Source organism: Fringilla coelebs, assembly GCF_963513975.1.
Source record: "Fringilla coelebs genome assembly, chromosome: 1".
Lineage (NCBI taxonomy): Eukaryota > Metazoa > Chordata > Aves > Passeriformes > Fringillidae > Fringilla > Fringilla coelebs.
Window position 1 is genome coordinate 136,873,681 of NC_140028.1, and position 14,822 is coordinate 136,888,502.

At 40.1% G+C, this 14,822-nt stretch overlaps 1 protein-coding gene across 1 annotated transcript in view; it reads left to right on the top strand.

The window, feature by feature from the left end:
• The first annotated feature begins 507 nt into the window (after nt 1-507).
• The window catches only part of ACBD5 (acyl-CoA binding domain containing 5), a 30,351-nt gene continuing 16,036 nt past the window's right edge, over nt 508-14,822 (top strand). The window contains exons 1-4 of the mRNA XM_084208410.1: nt 508-805; nt 1,946-2,066; nt 3,508-3,580; nt 7,240-7,351. Coding sequence (XP_084064536.1) covers nt 730-805; nt 1,946-2,066; nt 3,508-3,580; nt 7,240-7,351 — 382 coding nt within the window. The 5' untranslated portion in view covers nt 508-729. The remainder of the gene's footprint in view (nt 806-1,945; nt 2,067-3,507; nt 3,581-7,239; nt 7,352-14,822) is intronic.

The following is a 14,822-nucleotide window of genomic DNA, read 5'->3' on the forward strand; positions in this document are numbered from 1 at the left end:
CTGCTATTCACCCACATCTCTGGATACCATGGAAATAGTAGCTCCCTGGGTTCTAGGCATGCCTAAAATTTTAATGTAAATAAGAGTCGTTAAACCTATTTCAAAAAATGTGTCTACAGTGGTACCTTAGGTGAATTGTGTGTGACTAGGTGAGAGTATGAGGACCGCTGTCCTGAGGAGGGGAGGCAGCAGCACGTCAGGCTGTCAGGTGATAGGCGTCCTGAAGATAACCGAGGTCCGTAAAACGGGTGGAATATGGCATTGGCACGTTTTCAAATTTTCCCGTATTGCAGCAATACAAGCGGAGGGGAGAAAGGGGAGGAAGAAGAAGGAGAGACAAAGAAACTACGTTTCCCGGCGTGCCCCCGCGGCCTCGGGGCGGTGCGGGAGGAGGGAAGGGCAGGGAGCCGCTGGGGGAGACGTAACATGGGCGCCTGAGGCCGGGGCGGAGGTCGGGGTGGGCTGAGCGCGGGGCCGGGCGGGGGTGCGGGGCGAGGTCGGTCCGAGGTGCTGGGCGGGCTGTCCCGGCCCCGCCGGAGGGGAGGCGCGGGGGCGGGGGCCGGGGCCGAGGCCGGGAACAGGGCTGCTGGGGCTGGGGCTGGGTACGGCCCGGCTCCTCCCGGCGCCGCTCCCGTGCAGGCGGCTGCGGCGGAGGCGCTGGGCTGAGCCGAGCCTGTCCCGTCGGACGCGGCCCGGCAGCCGAGCAGGAGGCGGTGAGGGGCCGGAGCCATGGCCGAGACCGGCTCTCTGCACGCCACCAGGTTCGAGGCGGCCGTGAAGGTGATCCAGAGCCTGCCCAAAAATGGTGAGTGCGGCGGGGGGGTCCGGCGGCAGCGGCGCCATCGGTGCCGGGCGAGCTCCGGGAGCGGGCAGGGCCCGGCGGGCGGCGGGGCTCGTCGCGGCCGAGGGGGGGTCGGGGCAGCGGGGCCGCCCCAGCAGCGGCTGGAGAACCGCTGGAAAGCTCGGCATTAGTGCTGCTCCCCGCCTCTCGCCGGGAGCGCCGGCTCGGGGGCCTTCTGAGCCCTGCCGGGAGCTCCTCAGTCGGGCGCCTGGACCAAGGGGATCTGTCAGCTGCCCGCGATTTCAGCCTCCCTGAAATCATGAAGTTGTTTTAACAAAGCTGTTACCGTGAGTTCCCCTCTGCTGAAAGAGTTAACAAAACGGAAAAGGAAAAAAACTCCAGAACTTATCTTTTTGATAAGAGTTGTGATAATTTTAAAAACATTTATTTATTACATACATTAATTATGGTGTAAAGTACAATCGGATGTTTTTTGAGGTTTTGAGACAAACGTCACTGTAAACTTCTAGTTATTAAAATCCAACCTCAAGCTACTTGATTTAATGGATTGGTTATGAATCTTCCCTGTTAGCTCTTAGAATTTTATATTTACATTTTTTACCTCTACAAAAATATGTTCCACAAAGGAAGACGAGAAAACCAAATCGGGAGGTACGGTGAAACTTTAACTGAAAGTGTTGTCAAATACCCAAGGTAAACAAAAACACTGCTGAAGGCCGTGTTTTGGGTTGTGTTTGTTTGGATTTTTTTATTTTTATTTTTAAATTTTGGAGACTTGCAGTAAGTTACCATTTGTTAACACCAAAGTGACTTGCAGGATACTTTGTTTACTTAGAGCTAAACCTGTCCCTTTAAACTGAGTGAAAGGACTTCGGCTTGATGTTACTTATTATCTTTTTTTATTCCGATTGTGGAGTTTGACCTCAGCAGTAGGAAAGGTTCCATCTGAAACTTGCTGTTTGTACAGTAAATATTTTCAGTGGTGCTGGTTCTCAGTAGATGATGTGAAGATGTTCTCTGTTGGCTTATATCGTACTGCTGTAACAGGCTGCAGGCTGTTTTCTCACAGAACCATTAGGCTTGTAAAATACTCACTAATATTCTTCATGACAATTTAATTGTATTTTAAAATGTTTTCACTAGGTTCATTCCAGCCAACGAATGAAATGATGCTCAAGTTCTATAGCTTTTATAAGCAAGCAACCCAAGGACCCTGTAACATTCCTCGACCTGGATTTTGGGATCCAATTGGTAGATACAAATGGTAACTTTTCATAAGTTGTTGTTTTGGGGAATTTTTTTTATGCTCAGAGTGGAGATGTTTAGAAGAGTAGCACTTGGAGAAAGAAACTCTCTAAATACTTTCTTTTTTAAATAAAAAGAGTGTTTACAACCTTTGATGCTTGAATTAGTTTTCTGTTGTATTTCAACTTTCTAACTCAGATAATTGGTCACTTCTCAGAGTTGCAGGTGGAAACGTTCCCTTGGATTATGCAGATGGGCAGGTTTTTCTTGGGCAACCACCATCATGGTACCTCTGCAGTGTTTATCCCATGTTGTAAAATCAAGTCTTAGGTGCTCTGAAGAATAAGTGATGTGGAGGAGTGTCTGAAGCTCTTCCTTCTTGAGTTTTCTTGTGTGATGTGAGCCTGAAGTAAATAAGTGCTCACTGTCAACTACTAATACAGGTCTGAGCTCTTGGTGGAAATGTTTCTGGTTTGTCTGCTCAGTGGCAGGTCTTTCCACTATCTGTGTTTGCCTTGGCCTGGGAAGACTTCTGATTCACTAAATTGCCAAGTTCTCTTTGAAAAGCCAATGTGAATGTTTTGCTTATAATATTTAAATGATGATTTGTCCCGAAGAACAAATATTATTGCTGTCTTTGTGGTCATGGTGTTCTTGGGAATCTGTGAAGTGATTCCTAGGACTTTTTTTTTTCCCCTTTCCTTCCTTTTTAGCCTCCCCAAGCCAGAGTGCAGGGGATAGACTAGGGCTGGGAGCTTTCATCCACCTGGCTGGTTGTAGCTGGAATGTCAGCCACCAACCTTAGTGGTTTTCTGTGAGCGGGACAAATACTCTGGAATGTCAAATAACGTGCAAGACTGAGGGACTGTTTTATTGCAGTCTTTGTTCTGACAGATGCCTTGTGCAATACTGATAAATTTGGTTAGAGTTTTCTGTCTTGCAGAGTTGGAGAGGGGAAGATTTTATTTAGGTCATAAGTAGCTGCTGCGATAACTATTTGCCTTCTAGACTGATGTGTCTTTCCCCAGTTGCTAAACTCAAAAAGGAGAGATTTTTCTTGTAGCTTGTTCTACCTCAGTGACAGCTGTTTGTAGGTGCTGGCTGAAGTGTCTGGGCCTCTTTGTTTTATACAGCAGAGGATCTTAAACTCAACTTAGTCAAAAGGGTAACGTGTGTGTCTTTTATCTGGGCTTATTTGCAACTTACTGGGTACATAATCATAGGTAGTCAGTGAGGAACTCTTCAGTCCCCAGTCTGTTCAGTTTTTTGCTTCTTCTTCCACTGTGTGATTATCCTAGCAAATTATATATTTGTACTTAAAAAAATAATGTGAATCATTCTTGCATTTTACTCATATCAGAGAAACTTTGGACATTACGTAACTGACCTACTTAAGGCCAAGTTGAAAAAATCCAGTATGCCCTGAAGATCCTGAAGGTGTATGTGACTTTCTTTCCTAGGGATGCTTGGAGTGCCTTGGGAAACATGTCCAAAGAAGAAGCCATGATAGCCTATGTTGATGAAATGAAAAAGGTATGTTTGCTAATGAAGGGATATTCTAGAAAAAATGTTCCAGAAATAGAGGAATGTGAGGGGGGTCTTGCTGACTACTGCTGCCAAAGCTTCAAATGATTTATCCCCTATGTGAACTGTTACATTTCAGTACTATGCTGTTTGGCCTGTGGGAAAAAGAAAGTTCCTTCAAAACACAGAATTTGTGTTGTTTTCAGTGAAACCTGAGAGCTCTAGCTGACACAAAGCTTAAATGACAGACCTAAAGAAAGTGAAATACTGAAATAATGGTAAAGGGGGAATTAAGGAAAAAAACCTGTACTGCACACTGCCTCAGTTCTTAGAGCTGAGAGAGGTAAGTGATCCTTGTTCTGGAAAAGAGACTAAAACAACTTTCCAGAAGGACTTTAGGAGAAAAAGTCTCACTCTCATGACTGAAGACATGAATATAATCCAATATGTAAATTTAATAATTTTCTATTTTTCAGGAAGAACTCAGCAACCTAAATTTTCTGTAATTGTTATGAAAATATTCTATGAATGTTATAGTTGCAGTGAAACTATTAGCATTGAGTAATGTGCTCTGTTTTCAAATAGATAAGTAGCTTGTAAGCAGTCACAGTTACCATACAAAGCAGGAATTGCAGCATTAACTAAACAGTTAAAAGTTTAATGTAATTTCTTAACTAACCCTTTTCACTGCAGTCTTTTCACTAAAACTTTTAGAGATTACTTTTCCAGTTTAAAGATTATTTGCTGTCAATCTGAACAAAAGTGTAATTGTAATCTATCATTATAATGATGTTTGAGTCAAAGGGAAAAGGTTCTACTCCAAATACACTTGCTTTTTTCCAAGGCCACTATCTTGACATCAAACTCTGAATCTGTTTAAAATTTTTTACTAGGCAGGGAGCTGAAGTCTGATTTACTGTTCTTTTTCCTGTCTGTAGTTCTAGTAATTTAGTTCCTGCTTCTATTACTATGTCTGCTCTGAACTGGAAAATAAGCAGATCCAGAAACCACAGAAGGCCAAATACTGTTTGTTTGATTAAAAATCCCACTACATTTTAACAATTCCTTTGAATGTGTGTTACAAGGTTTAGTGCTTCATTTCAAATTTTGAATTCAATATGTGTTGATATTTCAGTAGATTACCTTATGGGTTTTTTTCAGTGCAGTAACTCGTTTGGTCAAGACACTAAAACCAAGTGAAACTGCAATGTTTGTTCTAAAAAAACTCTAGTAAGCCTCCTGTGAGGAAGTCTGCTTCCTTCACCCTAATGAACCACAAATATTCTGCTTCTGTGTGGATTATGTGTGGGGATTGGAGAGCAGATGACTTCCTGCCTTGCTCAGCTTTGAAGCTGGGGAATCTGTTTACCCTGCTTTGGTGCTGTTTCAGTTCTCACATTTGGAATACTAGCTTCAGCTTTTCCATCCCAACTGATGCTACTTGAAATGTCGATGGAAGTGCATTTCAAATGGATCCACTGGGTTGTTCTATCAGCACATACTGCACTAATCCTCATGGACTTACTGTGGGCAATCTGCTGTTGCTGTGTGGGTATCCATGTCTGAGGGTGCAAAAACTCGCTTGTATGCTGATATCCCAGGACTGTGTTTAAGGGTGTATAAGCCTGCCATATTCCCCCAGTCCTGGGGCATTCCCTGGCATTTGCACATTGTGTTTGGGCTATGCACGCACCAGATGATCCTGTCACAAAATTCCAAATTTGCTTTGGGGTTTTTTCCCTCCTTAATGTGGTAACCTTGAAAATCACAGTTGAGGAATGTGTCTGGGTGATCTTTTGATATGCTGATGAGATATGAACACAAATGTATTATTTTTAGTTAAAATAAACAAAATGCACGCGAGCTCAGACTCAAGGTTAGTTTGTTTCAGGTAGATTTCTGAAATTTATTTTGCAATGCTGTTTAAACGAATTTGTTTACATTTCAGATATATTGTTTTCTTATGTAATACAAATAAGAGATATCTTAGCATGAAGTGTTAACACTATGTGGTGTTTCTAATTTAAAACATGAGTGTATGTGAATTATGTGGCATCTGAGGAAAACAGTAAATCAGGATACATAATAACTTATTTTTCACTTTGAATTTTTGAGAGTGATTATTAAGCCTAGTGGCTATAATAAGCAAGCAGTTACTTTTGCTGGTGAAAGTATTTTCTCTTTTTGTGCTCACCAAAAAGCTAGCGGTTAGAAAAAATTCTAAGTGCTATAAGAAGCACAGAATATATTGAGGTCTGTTTAGAACACATGAAGAGCAGTAATGTGCAGGCATCACAGAAATGCATGTATGAAACAGTTTACAAAGGTGACAATAGAAATAAAAACAAATACGAGCCTTATTCTAGGAAAGGCTTCTTGTTTCTCTCAATGTTATTGAAATTAAAAGATCAGCAATCACAAAACTGTTCAATCTCTGTTTCATATCCAGCTCTGTGTATCTGAGTATTTCTCCCTAACAAAGACAGAATGAATTACGTACACTGAGCAGATCAGAGAAGTGGCAGTGAAACTGCAGGTCAATAGAATTGCTGTCTCTTGGTATCCTTGACTGGTTTGCAGGTGTTGACTTGCGAGGTGTTAGCCTGCCTGGAGCTCCTGCTCTGTGCAATAGTGCTGCAGCTTTTGCTCCTACTGCATGCTGGCGTGCTCGGTGCCTTTGCGCAGCATGTTCTGTGGCAGCATGTACCTTCATCTGTTGCTTTCTTGGTGCCCTTCAGGAGGAGGAGGTGCACTGTAGCTGTTAGTTTGCTTCAGCCTGTGTTTTTACCTATAGCTATTGCCACTTTTAAAATACAGTAACTAAAAAAGTAGAGGATGAAAGAGGAACAAAGCTATTGGCAAAAAGCTTGTTTGAAAAGACTTAAACTAGAATGGGACAATAATACAATTTGCTTTAAAAATAGTATCCAACTATTGAACCTCTTCTGTTTAATTTATTTTAGTTTTAAGATTTTGCATTCCTATCATATAATAAAAGATATTGCGTTTGTAACTTAAAATGAAGAAATGTTCCAAATTACTTCAAAAGCAGAACTTGGTTCTAGTTTGTTCTTCATCTAAGTGAGTCTTTGTGCTGTTTCAGTTTTGCTTTATTGTGCCCACTTTTTTGTTTGGGCTTAGAAGGACCTAGTAGAGCACTTTTGATCTGCTCCTTACATTCCATTGAAGGCGGCAGGGTTTGACAGTACCTAAGAATCCTCTAAGACAAAAAAGTATTTCCGTTTTATTTTTTCTGTGAAAAGACTTGTCTATAAAATAATTATATTGATATTTAAAATTATAAATATCAGCATCCTATTGAACTTTGAGATAGTTTAGTTCAAAATTGAAGAAATAATGGATTCCAAGATCTACTAATAATTACTGTGTCAAGGCTGTGTTTTAGTGTTGGCAAATGTATTAGCTCTCTCATCTCATCTTCACCTGAAAAAAGTTAATGTAATTATAAGATTCTTATTCAATAACTTAGTTTTATGTTCTCTCCCTGTAATTAAAAAAAAAAGTAAACAAAAATCAGAATAACTAGTTTAATGACTTAGTGAAATGTTACTGAGTTTTGCAATAACCAGCAGTTTTAAAATCAGTTGAAATGAATGAATGATTGAAATGCTGTTTCATAAGATGCTTCATGTCTTGGACTTGTGCAGATTCTTGAGAGTATGCCAATGACGGACAAAGTTGAAGAGTTACTCCAAGTAATAGGCCCTTTCTATGAAATAGTAGAAGATAAAAAGAACAGAGGATCTGACCTAACATCAGGTTCGGACAAATAACTTTCTTTGTACTACTAATAATCATAACTCAATGGTTTTGGGGGCTTGTTTTCTGTAAATGATTTAAAAGCTAAATGTTGCATCTCTTTGTTCATTCTCTTTACCATATGGCAGTTCGAATGGAGAAAGTCTCTAAGTATTTGGAAGGTAGGAATAATAAATTATGTGTAAAACCATCATTTCCATTGTTTTGGTGCTGTAGGAACTTCCTGCTAACATTTGTGACTTCTGGGCTTGCCACTTCATTAGACTGGGTTTTATTTTACTTTTGAGATGATTAGGTCCAGGAAGCTGCACGTTTAGTCATTGTCAACAGGCTTTTTGAGCTGCTGAAGGAAGCCTGAAGAAAGGAGAGTATTTAAAACAAAACAACTCCCCCAAGAAAATCTAGTTTGTGCCTTTCCATTAAGAAAATGAGCTAATGTGTATTGATACCTTCTGATGTAGGTGTGGATTGCCAAAATGAATAGAGTTCTGGAGATCCAACTCTGTCATCTAATCTAAAATGTAAAAAAAAAATTGTCAATCAAACATCATGCTTTTTAAATCATGGCTTCTCAAGTTTTCTGAGGCTCAAGTTCATAAAGGGAATATTTAAACATTTTAAATTACTGACAGGTGGCAAACCTAGTGGTATCTCAGCTGCATAAAAATCTGTGTTGATTTTTATTTAGCAATGCCATTGTGAGAATGTTTTGATCATACCAATTATTATGTTACAGGTAATGTGTTCATAAGGCTGTTGTGTAAGTCTTACAGTTGTTTAAATCTGGCTCAAAAGGATATTTAAAAACTGAAATGCAACAGGGCAAAACTTGAAACTGTTTTTAAAAACTAAATCCATTGCACATATAAATTGGTTAATGTCTTTAAGAAGCATGAGTCAACTGGTTAAATTGCCTTTTGTATGTGGTTTTTTTCACCCTGCCTTAAAGGAATGTGGTTTTATTATCAAGCCTCAGAGCAACAGAAATAATTTTTGTTTTGCGGGAAAAGTAGTGGTAGAAGTTTTTACATGGCCATTTTGAAAGTGGGTGTTACTTTTTTCTCAACTGAAGTTGTGTATACTTCATGTGTGGGATGCAATAGGTTTGTCTGACAGCTGGATTGATGGGTGGGTAAGAGTATCAGTAGATTCAGGTCAGTGATCTGTGTAATAAGGATTTACTTGGACTTGTTGTCTGTGGCTCAGTGCCAGAAGCCACTTCTTTAAAAAATGACATAGAGAATCATGGAAGTTGAACTGTACTTATTTCCATAACAAATCTAGCACACTTGTTTTTTAAAGAGGTAGTTTATATATAAGGCAGTGTAAGTTAAACAGAACAGCAGATTTCAGCTTTACCTTGTTCTGTCATTGTTGCAATAATTCTGGTGATATGTCATCATTCATACCGCTTACAGGTGCAACATCTGATTATGCCACAGTAAATTAGGGCAGATTTTCACAAAGTCCCTTGAATGTTACAACTTTACCATTGCATTTAAGGTTTTGAAGCCCTTTCTTTGGTTCTCTTACCACTTCCCTGATTAAAAGTGAAGCTGGAAATAATTATTGTTGTTTACAGTACAGGTACCAAAATATTCCACAGAAGTATAGAAGCATGATTACCTTCAGTCTTTCAGATACACACTAAAGAATAGAACGAAAGGACCCAAGTCTGTCTGAGGTGATGTAAACACTGGTGACAATACTGTTAAAAATTGACACATGGTTATGTTTTGATTGTGTGAGTTTATCCATGCTAGTTTCTTTCCTCACTCCCAAACCCCTACAGTCTGTAAATTCTGCTGTGGAAGGTATGCTTTTCAAGGGCAGGCAGTTGGTATCTTCTGAAATCTGGGACCCTTCTCTTGACTACCTTGTTTCATATTGTGCCCCCATCTTCTGGTCCATTCTGTTTTGAGTTTGCCTTCCTTTCTTCCATCAAACTTTAATGTGCATGCAGATCATTATCTAATTGTTTGGGAATTGTATGCCACTGCCTCAAAATCAACAGTTTCTTGAATTAGTGAAAGAGAATTGTCTGCAAGCTCAGCGTACATCAGTTATGGTTTGTGTATTGTCTCTAGCAGATTGACCTCAACAGAAAAGTATAGCCTTTTATAATTGCATTTCTAGTTTTTGTGGGTCTTTGAAAATGTTAAATACAAACCATTGAAATACTGCCTTTCTGAATCAATAGAGCCTGTGAGTACTTAATAAAGAACACAGAAGTCTGGCATGCCAGTGTTGAAATCAATGACTTGTAATATCTACTAGAAAATGAGGATGAACTTACTGGGTCCATGGGTTACAAATATCCAGACTTGCATGTGTTGGTAAAGAACGAAAAATAGAGAATTCACTCCAATAAGAGGAGCAAATCTAAGAGTTATTTTGAAAGCATATAAACTGGGTAGTGTTTGGAAAGGTCACCCTGCAGCTGTGTGAGAAGCTTGACTCCTCTGGAAAGCTGTGTCAGTAGTGTCTTTCTGACAGGTATGAAGTGCTTCTTTACAGACAAAGGCATTGACAAATTATTTTTGGGTACATGATATACTGGACATCAAAGAAAAAAGTGGGCTCTTAGCTGACCTAGCAATGTGGAAGGGAAGAGGTAACTCTTGCAGTGTTATAGAAAAGACTCTTGTTTGTAGCTGCTGGAAGAGTAGAGTGATACATAAGCTGCACAGGTGCTTTAGAAGAGTAACATTTTAACTTTTTTTGCACTTGAGAGTAAATGCACCGAAATCTGACCTTAAAAAGGCAAAGAAGCTTCAAAACACCATTGCTCAGTAAATGTGAATTTTTTAGAATGGCCATTCAAGTTTTCTTGTTTTATAATAGCTGAAAAAGCCAGAGGTAGGCTAGGATTGGCACCTAGTGATCTGATGCGGGGTGGAAAATACTGAGTGTTTCAGAACCAATTCATCCTTCAGAATGTTTCCTTGAGAATGTTTGTGAATATTTTCTTTTTTCAGAATGAGAGTAAATCCAAAAGGGGAGCAAGGAAATCCCTATCTGACAGGCTCCCACACTAAGTTAAGGTATCTGAACAACTAAGCAAAGTATCTGAAAATTGTTTGCAGGTTGTTCAGTAGAATTTTTCTGTATAATCTTTCTGCTTTGTGAAAAGGCATTTAATCTGTTCTAAAGTCCTGCCAAATAAAGATGACCCTTTGCCTGCATGCTGCGTAGTAGTGGTGTTGGTAAACCTTTGTGAAAACCAAATGTTGCCTCCAGTAACAAGAGGTTAGGTACTGCAGAGGCTGTAGGAAGTTACCATTATAATACTCTTATACCTTGGCTTCCTAAGGACCATTTCCCTCCTGAAAGCTTTTCTCCCAGTTGTGTTGCTGTTGCACCAGATGAAGGTCTGCTGAAGTAAGGTGCTGTGTAGTGCTGCATATGCTGGTTTGGGGCAGTGCTGATGGCAGCACAGGCTGTGAAGGAGGAACCTGTGCAGGGCACTGCTTGTGTGAATGGCAGAAGCTGGCCCAGCTCACAGGCAGACTCAACTGTTTAACAATTTGCTTGGTGTCTTCCTGCATTCAATATGGGAGCTGGGTTTAAAAGACAATACTCACTGAGGTCTGTGTACTTTTAGAACAAGCAAATACTTTTAAACATTTGTATTTCAAAGACAGTAGTTAGTACAGGATCAGCTTTGAAAAAAGTGAGTCTGTTCATAATTACTATTTTCCAGGTAGAAATACTTTTCTTACTCTTAAAATGCAATATATTTTCCAACTGTGTTTCTTTAGGTTGTGTATGAGTAGTTGATCTGTTCAGATAGTTTTGTATTATCAAAGACCTTCTCAGGCTGTTTTCAGTGTCTTTGCTTTCTAGCGGGGCATTTGGTGGCTCTTTCTGCTTGTGTGTGAGCCTTTGCTCTGAAACACCCTCTGTTTGCTTCATAAGCTCACTTTTTCATGGCTCTTTGACTTCAAAGATACTTGCTTAACAGATTTCCTTCCCTTTCCTTTCACCTTTCTTCACTAGGATTTTTAGAGAGCTCAATGTCAGTGAATCTCTTAGTCATTCAGACGAAGGGGAAAAAGATCTAAAATCCATGTTGCTTTGAACTGCAGGGCTTTATTAGGTTCTGTTAGTGGCTGCACCATAATGAGGAGTTGCATTGAGGCAGGAGGAGCTGCTCGGTGTGTGGGTGAGTGAGGTTTTTTAAATCCCATCTTTTAAACTTTTCTCCCCTTCTAGTTTCTAACTATAAATTAACAGGTATAATCAAGGTTACAAATGATATTCAGAAAGGCTACTGTGAAACTTACTATACAAATACTTTTTGTTAAAATCTCAGTAGTTTAGCCTTCAGAAGTGTCTAGAACGTTCTCTCCAGCATTTGCTGCAGGATGGGATTATTATAGAAGATTAAGGGCTGGGCCAGCAAGTGCCAGTCAGTGGAGAGTCTCATGTGAGATGTGGAATCAGTGACCCAACAAGCCATGGCTTGTCCTGTTGCAATCTATACCTGCTTCATGCTTTACGCACCAAATCTCAGCCTCCTTTGTGAACTCGACTGCAAGCTGATGGCTTTATGTCAGTGCTGTCTAACGGTGCTGGAAATCAGGGCAGAGCATCAGTGTAGCTGTAAGCCTGAGTATTTCAACAGCTCCCCTCTCATACAGAGTGATCAGAAAATATATTGCCACAGGATGAGCAGCAAAGTATCCAAATGGTGGAATGTAAGATTAAAAATTGTTTCTTTGTAAGTGGAGGGAGCTATGAGATGTTTTCTTCCATGGACAGAAAAGCCTGTCTGTATTGTGATTCACGCTGGGTTGAGTCAACAGTAACAGTTTTGGTGCATAATTCGTTGTTGAACTTGGATTTTTTCCTTCCAGCCAGACAAGATTTCCCTACAAAAGGGAAAAGTAAATGTCAAAAGCTCTTTAGGTTTCATAATTTAGAAGATGCACCCACTTGCCAGATAATTCTGGTATCTTATATTTTCGCTGTCTTATTGTAAAGATCTTGTGACAAAAGACCTGGAATCTGTATTTCTCAGAGCCCTGTTCTACAAAGACAAGCTACAAAGAAGCAGTGGATAGGGGTGTGGGAGGCTGGGGAAGGTCAGATATAGGTAGTCATATCTTGATTGCTGTCAGAAAAGTACCCAGTGGACACAGTCTGGCATTTTGTATTTAACTTTGTGTAGCAAAAATAATTAATTATAGCCTTTTAGATGCATAGAAAGGCCATTTATTTTACCTCTGAGACTGTTTGATATGGGCTTTGTAAAAGGCAGTTCAGATGGTAGGCTTGGTGCAGATGGCAGGAGACTATGATCTTAATGTTATTTCATGTTTGGTTTTTTCTGGTACAGGGCAAAACAATTTTTGATTGCTACAATTCAAGGCTACAATATGTGACTCAGCTATGTGGCCTTGTGTTGTTTTCAAGCATAATTCAGTTTTCTTTATAGGGTTCTGAGTTCACTGTTCTCACGTTTTGTATTTTCTGGGACAAAACTCAAGAGTGAATAATGCTCCTTCCTAGCTGCCATGCAAAGTGAAAGTTCCAAATGATGACTTTATCTCTTCTGCACAGAGAAGAGCTTAGCAAGTTTTGCTCCTCCCAGAGGGAAGTAGTCCCAGGCTTGGGGACATCCTGGATCCCGGACTGGTGTTACTGTGCTTTCAAGTTCCAACATATAAGAAGCAGCTGTTCTTCATGTTCATTCTCACACGTTGGCTGAGGTGCTGACAGAGTGCTGGCAAAGCCTGGGTCGTTGGTCCTGCTGCACACGCGCCGTGTAACCGAGCTGTGTGTGCCTGGTGGCCCTGGACATCTGGGGGCCTTTGTGGAGCTACCTGCCAGTGCTGGGAATGCCTGTGGAGCAGCTGCTCTTCTGCCTGGCCTTCCCTCTGCTGGGAAATCCCAGGCATGTTGTCTCTACTGTAGAAGGCTGAGGAGCGTCAGGGAGGAGGGAAATGTATCCAAGTCAAAACTTGATATCCTTATTTATATGGCACATATTCTGAAAATCTTTCGAAAAGGTACTGGCAATATGGGTGGAGATGAGAAACTCCTTAGGTACTGAAAAATGTAAAGGTCTGGGATGACTAGTCAGTAATCCTAAATACTGTATTTGCAAGTTAATATGAATGTCTGAGACGTGGCTGTTTTCTGTGTTTGTTCTTATCCACAGGCTATTGTTTTAATGTTTATTAATGGTAAATAAAGATGTGAGTATTGTTGATTAAATTTTTTTTATTAAATACAGAGTCATCTCTTGGAGTGTAACAGCTTGAAAGGCACATAAGCAGAGAGAGGAATGCTGACAAAACAAGGCTGTAGTCTTTTGGACCATATTAAAAGAAAAATGAAAATGAGGAGAGGCTTTTTCTGTTACAGTAAAATTTAGGAAGACAAACCACCAAAAAAAAAGGAAAACTGTATAGTGGAAGATGTGGCTGCCCCAGTGTGTGCTTAGTGTGTACATTCATCAGAGAACTTGCACCTAACGCACTTAAATTTAAAAGAAATAAAACCATGGTAGTTCAAGTAACGATTTTTAGATTTTTCAGTCTGTATTTCTGACAGACTCTTCTAAAATCTCTTCTTATTTGTGATGGCTGCTTGTTTGAGTAGTGCAGAACAGATGTTGCAGAGCAGGCTGGGCCCTTGGAAATTTTCTTTGTAAAGAAGAAAATATCTTTTTAATATAGTGATATAGATATCTTTTAATATAGTGTCCTATATTAAAAAGAATGCAAGGAAATGAGAGAATAGAAACTCTTGTTCTAGCTGAAGAGCTTATTGCTCCCAGATGCTTGCATGTACCACTTGTGCTTCATGCAGACACTGCTCCTTGCAGTATTTGATACATCAGTTTCAAAATGAGGTGGGGATTTGTGTAACCAAGTATATTGGAAATGGCAGAACATGGTTGCACAAACTTGGAATTGAAGGGAGGGAGCCTACTTGGATCAGTAACAAGCATGAAACATCAAGGGGAGATGGCTAGAACATAATTACAGTTACCTGATGATGAAAACAACTTTGTACAACATATAGACTCCTTGAGAATTAACATAAACACAGGTGTGCAGGGAGATCCCTACACAAAGTGATACAAGTGTAGGTCACAGAAATAATCTTTCTTAGTGGTTAAGATTTTGCTGCTATTGAGCAGATGTTATGGTATTTCATGTAAACACGTAATTTTTATTAAACACTGAGGGTGTACACAGCTAGCTAAATGTTTTATCATGTCTTTCATGCGCTGTTGCAGACTGGCTCCTGATCACTGGTAGTTTCAAAGCATGTGAGAGGCTGTGGAACTTGTGAGAGGATGATACTGTGGTGTACTGGGCTAACCATCAGTACAGCTCCAGCAGTGCATGTTAATTTTGTATAAGAATTACATGCCCGTTCATAAAACAAAAATACAAGGCATTTGAGAAAAACCTGCTAGGCAAGCTTCTCTTTGTCAATTGACCTTCAAGCTGGG